This window comes from Lycium barbarum, chromosome 11 (assembly GCF_019175385.1).
Source record: "Lycium barbarum isolate Lr01 chromosome 11, ASM1917538v2, whole genome shotgun sequence".
Classification (NCBI taxonomy): Eukaryota; Viridiplantae; Streptophyta; class Magnoliopsida; order Solanales; family Solanaceae; genus Lycium; species Lycium barbarum.
The window spans coordinates 104,666,154-104,672,585 of record NC_083347.1 but is presented as its reverse complement, the minus strand read 5'-3'; the positions used below and the strand labels follow the sequence as shown (position 1 = coordinate 104,672,585).

Here is a 6,432-nt window from a genome sequence, read left to right as displayed (position 1 = left end):
ATAGACTATTTGTAATTGGGTATACAAAACCCGCATCCAAACATTTGATTATATCCTTCTTGACCACTTCTTGCATAGGTGGGTTTAGCCTTCTTTGATGCTCTATACTTGGTGAACTATCTTCTTCACACTCGATTCTATGTTCACAAATACCGGAGGGAATCCCCCTAATATCCGCAATAGTCCACCCAATAGATCTTCGATAAGCTCGCAACACTTCAAGCACCTTTTGAGTTTGTTCCTCATTTAACAAAGATGTGAGAATAGCTGGTAGAGTATTATCCGAGCCAAGAAAAGCATACTTCAAATGAGAGGGAAGTAGCTTGCTCAAGTTTTGGTGACTCCATAATCGAAGGCTTAGCTGGAGGAGTGGTTCTTTTGTCAAGATCAAGAGATAATTTCTTTGGCTCATTAGAATACAAACCCCAGCCAATAAGCGAATTCACCATGTCAACATACCCTTCCATTTCATCCGCCTCAAAATTCACCAAAATAGCCGATAGTGCTTCGTCAAAGTGTTCCTCCTCTAATTTATGCTCCACCGCTTCATCTACCACATCGAAAGAATCAATGACCGAAATGCTCTTATAACCACTTGGCAATTTTAAACCCTTGCTAGCTTGGAAGGTTACCTCTTCATCATTTACCCGAAATTTTATTTCATCCTTTTTCGAGTCCATTAAAGCTCTTCCGGTGGCAAGAAATGGCCTTCCCAAGATAATTGGGTTTCTTTGTCAACTGCAAAATCAAGGATGACAAAATCCGCCGGTAATAAGAATTCCCCCACCCTAACAAGGACATCATCAACAACCCCTATGGGTCTCTTGATGGTTCTATCGACTATTTGGGGACGCATACTCGTTGGTCTAGGTGTCCCCAAATCGGATTGTTTATAGATGGCTAGTGGCATTAAATTAATACTATCCCCATTATCACACAAGGCACGAGAAAAATCATGGTGACCGATAGTGCAAGGAATAGTGAAAGCCTCGGGATCTCCCTTCTTCTCAATCTTTGTGGACGAAATAATAGAGCTCACACGGTGGGTGATTCCCACCGTATCATGCTTGATTGGTCTTTTTTTCGTCAACAAGTCCTTCAAGTATTTAGCAAATCCCGTCATTTCTTGAAATGCATCAAGAACTGGGATATTCATTGACAACCCTTTCAATTGGTCATAGAAGCGTTGGCACTTTGCATCCTCCATTCTTTTCATCAATCTTTGTGGGAAAGGGGGAAGATATTGATAGTTTTGAGTCAAGGGTCTAACTGCCCCCGTGACCTTGTTCTTTTGTGTGCCACCCTTGGTAGCTTTTTCAACACTTGGCACTTCATCACCCTCAACAACAATAGGGTGTGCCGCCTTCTCCTTCTCAATAATAATAGGCACTTCAATTGGTGCCTCAATTTCTTCTTCAATGTCTTCTTAAATAACCTCATCAACAACCTGCTTGACAATAATAGGTTCAACCACCCTCTCATCCACCACATTAAGGATCTTCTCATTTCTAGTAGAAATAGCTTTGCATGAGGCAATGTGATCACCTCCACTACCCCATGGGTTCGGAATTGTGTCACTAGGAAGTCTTCCTCTTTGTGGAGGATGTTTCTCACGAGAAATATCTCGCATTTGTGACTCAAGTTTTTGGATCGAAGCGGTGTGAGAGCCTACCACTTCGATCAAATTTTCTATCTTCTTGTCACTCTTGTTTTGGTTGTCCAAGATCTTCTCAAGCATAGATTCCATTCGAGAAGTCCCTTAATCATTGGAAGGACCCTCTAGCTAATTTTGAAAGTTGGAAGAACGGCCTTTTGGTGGAACATAGGCATTAGAATTTCGATTACCATAATTGTTTTTGTTGTAATCCTCCATATCCGAACCACCATATTCGTTTTGGCTATATTGATTGCTTTGTTGTTGGGGTCTCCATTGCTTTTGATGACCTCCTTGAGAGTTATCGATATAATTAACATCCTCACGTTGTTGTTGCCCCTCTAGATAGGTCTCCTCCAAGACTTGATACATTCCGAGGGCATGAGATGGCATTTCTTCAACAACATTTACACCCTTGGCTTCTTTTTTCGCAAGCCTCTTTGATAGCAAATTGGTTTGCAATTGTGCAAAAACATGATCTCGCTCATGGTTCTCTTTGGCCACCGCGGCAACAGAAGGACTACCATAGGACAAATCTTCACTATCATTGGAGTGCCAAGCTTGGTGATGAGTGGTGAGCCGATTCAGCAAAGTAGTAATATTTGCAAAAGTCCGATCCATGAAACAACCATCTGCGGCCGTATTAACCGCAATTTGATTCATAGTGTCTAACCCCCTGTAAAACTTCTCCATGAGCACATTATCCGTGAAACCATGATTCGGAGATAGGGTTAGATAGTACTTGAACCGATCCCAAGAACTGTGTAGTTGTTCGCCCGGTAATTGCTTGAACTCAAAGATTTTGTCTAGGAGTTCTGCCTTTTTGCTCGGCGGAAACCACTTCTTCAAGAAAATATCGGCTAATTCGGCCCATGTGTGGATTGAGTTTCTTAGAAACTTCTCATACCATTCACGAGCTTCTCTGATAAGAGAATATTTAAAAAGCCTCAACCGAAGAGCATTATAATGAACAACGCCATTTGTTTGTTGAGTACACACATGCAAGAAATTTTTGAGATGGCGAAGTGGGTAATTCTCCGAAGAATTTTTGAAGTACCCCTCAAGTTTCAATAAATGGTAGAGATGACTTTCCACTTTGAAGTTTACATTTCCAACTCGAGGAGGAACTACCACAGCCACATACTCCGCATCATTCATAAAATTCGCAAATACATTCTCATCCTCTCCCACTACCGGTTCAGGTACAGGAGGGTTTATATGGAGCCCTCCTTGATTTTGATTTCTTCTATTGTTTCGGTTGGCTCTGGCAGCCATCTGTTGCCTAATAACAAAGAGACAACAAACAGAGTGATGGAATAGAAAAAGATTTAAAGAAGAGTATTTAACAATTAGTAAATTTCAAAACCGTATTCCTCGGCAATGGCGCCAAAATTTGATACGCGCAAATTACACATAAATTATGGCATAAGGCGGTCGGTGTCAAATATAGTAACCCAACTAGGTTGGGGTCGAATCCCACGGGGAATAAAGTGTGAAATGAATACTAATCATATATTTTACTAATCTCTAAAGACTTTAGTTCTATTCCAATTAGTATAGAAAAAGAGTTTGGTTTGTATTCACTATTTTGAGGTATTGGAATTTGTTTGGATTAAAAGAATCAAAGTGGTGTCCCCGATGTGATTAGATGTTATGCTATAGGTATCAATATGATATTTTTCTAATGGGTTGAGGTTTCGTATGCATTTAATCTCTAATGCACTTTCTAATATTTTCTAATAGTTAGAAAGTATTTCTTTTCATGATTTTCCCAAATATAGAAAAGTTGCAAGTAAAACCGATTAAATATGCCAAGTAAAACTCATCTTATCCCTAAGTGGGTTCATTAAACGAGTGTTAGCGACCCGAGTCCTTGTTATATTATTTCAACTCAAACCCTAGTTCATCTTTCCAAACAAAACTAAGGTTTGTGCATAAGTAAGTGTTTGCAACCACTAACTAACAATGAATATGAGAAATAATAATCACAACCCATTATATTTATATACAATGTTAGACACCCATTACATAACACCCATCATTTGGGTCCACAACTTTGATTAAAGAAACTACTCACACATATTAGTCACAAAAGTAGTAAGCAATAATAGAGACATAAAGCTTACAAAGTGTAATAAAGATAGTGGGAATAGAATCTTTTTGTCTTCAATAAGCTCCAAAATTGGTGTATTCAATGCTCACCCACCAATGAATGGCCATGAGGCATGTTTGTATGAATGGCCCTCTTGGCATGTTTGTATGAATGACCCTCTTGGCATGTTTGTATAAATGGCCCTCTTGGCATGTTTTTATGAATGGCCCTCTTGGCAGAAGGAAAATAGATATGCAATGGCCCTTATGGAAAATAAAAAGAAGTGATGGCCCTCTCGGCAACTGAAAAATAGACATGCAATTTCCCTCATGGCAAATAAGAAGAAGTGATGGCCCTTTTGGTAGCAGGAAAATAGATATGTAATGGCCCTTATGGAATATAAGAAGAAGTAATGGCCTTCTTGGCAGTAGAAAAATAGATATGCAATGGCCCTCATGGAAAATAAGAAGAAGTGATGGCCCTCTTGGCAGCAGGAAAATAGATATGCAATGACCCTCATGGAAAATCAGAAGAAGTGATGGCCCTCTCCGCAGCAAGAAAATAGATATGCAATGGCCCTCATGGCAGATAAGAAGAAGTGATGCGACTGACAGATATGGCCCCTTTGGCTAAATCGTATTTCTTTCTTCCTTTATGCCGGCTATGGTCCTTATGGTCATATATGTCGTGTTGTTTTACTATGACCCCTTCAAATGAGGGAGATCCCTTCTTTGGTGACTGGGAGTTCCTTGTTTCCTCACGCAGAATTTTTGAGACCTTTTCTAAAAAAAAATTCCCCAGTTTAAATCTTGATCGACGAACTCTCGTGCCGAATCTTCCAAGTTGCGGGCCTCAAAATTTCTGCCCCAGTTCACAGATACAAAATTTTTGAGATCTTCTCAAAATTTCTGCTCCAATTTGAGATTCTAGGTTGGTTGACTCTTCATGGTGGATTCATGGCACGAGGTTTTGAGATTTTCTCAAAATTTCTGCCCCAATTGAGTGCGTGGCGATCCTTGGGTCCTTTATGAAGTCCTATCTCTGAGGCTTCCTAGGGGTTTCTTGGGTTTTTCTTTTGGTGCAACCGAGCTCAAAGAGCGCCAACGTATCCTGTCACAACAGGAATCAGGTCGAACGTAGTTCGTAATAAAAGTAAATGAGTTTTTGGATTTTACTTATAATGCGACCGGGTCCCAAATGGACTGCCTACGTATCACACTGTAGGGAAGTCAGGTCATTGTGTAGTTCATATTACAAAAGTTGTTTTGTTTTTCCTATCTACTATGAAATAGTTACAAGCAAAAGGAAATAGCTAATACAAGCAAATAAAATAACAATTAAAAGAAAAAGTACTATTACAGACTGAACAACTTATCTTCATCCATAGTAGCGCTTGATTGCATCTGAATTGATTGGATTTGGCCACTCTTGTCCGTCCATTTCTGTCAATACTACCGCTCCTCTAGAGAGTACTTTGCGGACCACATAAGGACCTTGCCAATTGGGAGCGAATTTCCCTTTGCATTCATCTTGATGCATGAAAATTCTTTTGAGCACCATCTGCCTAATTTGGAAAAGTCGAGTCCTGAGTCGTTTGTTGAAGGCTCTTGCCATCCTTTTTCGATATGGTTGACCGTGGCATATGACAACTATCCTTTTCTCGTCAATTAAAGCCAATTGCTCATATCGAGCTCGAACCCATTCAGCATTGTCTAATTCTGCTTCTTGGATGATCTTTAAGGAAGGTATCTCGACCTTGGCAGGTATAACAGCTTCAGTACCATACACCAGCAGGTATGGAGTTGCTCCTGTTGAAGTTCTGTCTGTAGTAGGGTATCCCAATAAAGCATAAGGCAATTGCTCGTGCCAAGCTTTGTAATTGTCTATCATTTTCCTCAATATCCTCTTGATATTCTTGTTGGCTGCTTTTACGGCTCCATTCATTTGTGGTCAATAGGCTGTCGAGTTCCGGTGAGTGATCTTGAATTGTTCATAGATATCCTTCATCAAATAGATATTCAGGTTGGCCCCATTGTCCGTTATGATGGACTCGGGTATGCCGAATCGGCATATGATATTGTTTCCCATGAAATCGGCTTCATTCTTTGTCACTGACTTGTGTGATGTTTCTTCCACCCATTTGGTGAAGTAGTCGATGGCTACTAAAGTGAATCGATGCCCGTTTGAGGCTGCGAGTTTCGATGGGTCCAATGACATTCATGCCCTAGGCAACGAAAGGCCATGGTGATCTCATAGCATTAAGATCACTCGGCAGAACCTTGATGAGATCATCGCGGATTTTGGCATTGATTGTACCTTTGCACATATTTACAGCAATCACTTTCCATGGTCATCCAATAATTCCAGCTCGGAGAATCTTCTTGGCTAGTACAAATCCATTCATATGGGGTCCAAATGTCCCAACATGTACTTCTTCTAGAAGCTTGGTGGATTCGTCAGCATCTACACATCAAAGCAAAACTAAATCCGTTGTCTGTTTGTACAGCACTTCCTTGTTCAGGAAGAAACCATTTGCCATTCTTCTGATGGTCTTCTTTTGTCCACTCGTGACTCCTTTGGGGTATTCGTATTTCTCCTAGTATATTTTGATGTCACTGTACCATGGCTTGCCATCCGGCTCTTCTTCTACGTGGAAATAATAGGCATGCTCTTGTTTCAAGCTTAT

General features: G+C 40.4%; 1 protein-coding gene across 1 annotated transcript; it reads right to left on the bottom strand.

The window, feature by feature from the left end:
- Positions 1-5,123: 5,123 nt before the first annotated feature.
- Positions 5,124-5,636, bottom strand: LOC132620059 (uncharacterized). Its single transcript, XM_060334782.1, has one exon. It carries the CDS (start codon positions 5,634-5,636, stop codon positions 5,124-5,126), a length of 513 nt encoding a protein of 170 aa, XP_060190765.1.
- Between the last annotated feature and the right edge of the window lie 796 nt (positions 5,637-6,432).

Bases quoted from the DNA above. Each gene is read 5' to 3' on its own strand.
- LOC132620059 (XM_060334782.1), bottom strand. From the start codon at position 5,636: ATGATAGACAATTACAAAGCTTGGCACGAGCAATTGCCTTATGCTTTA.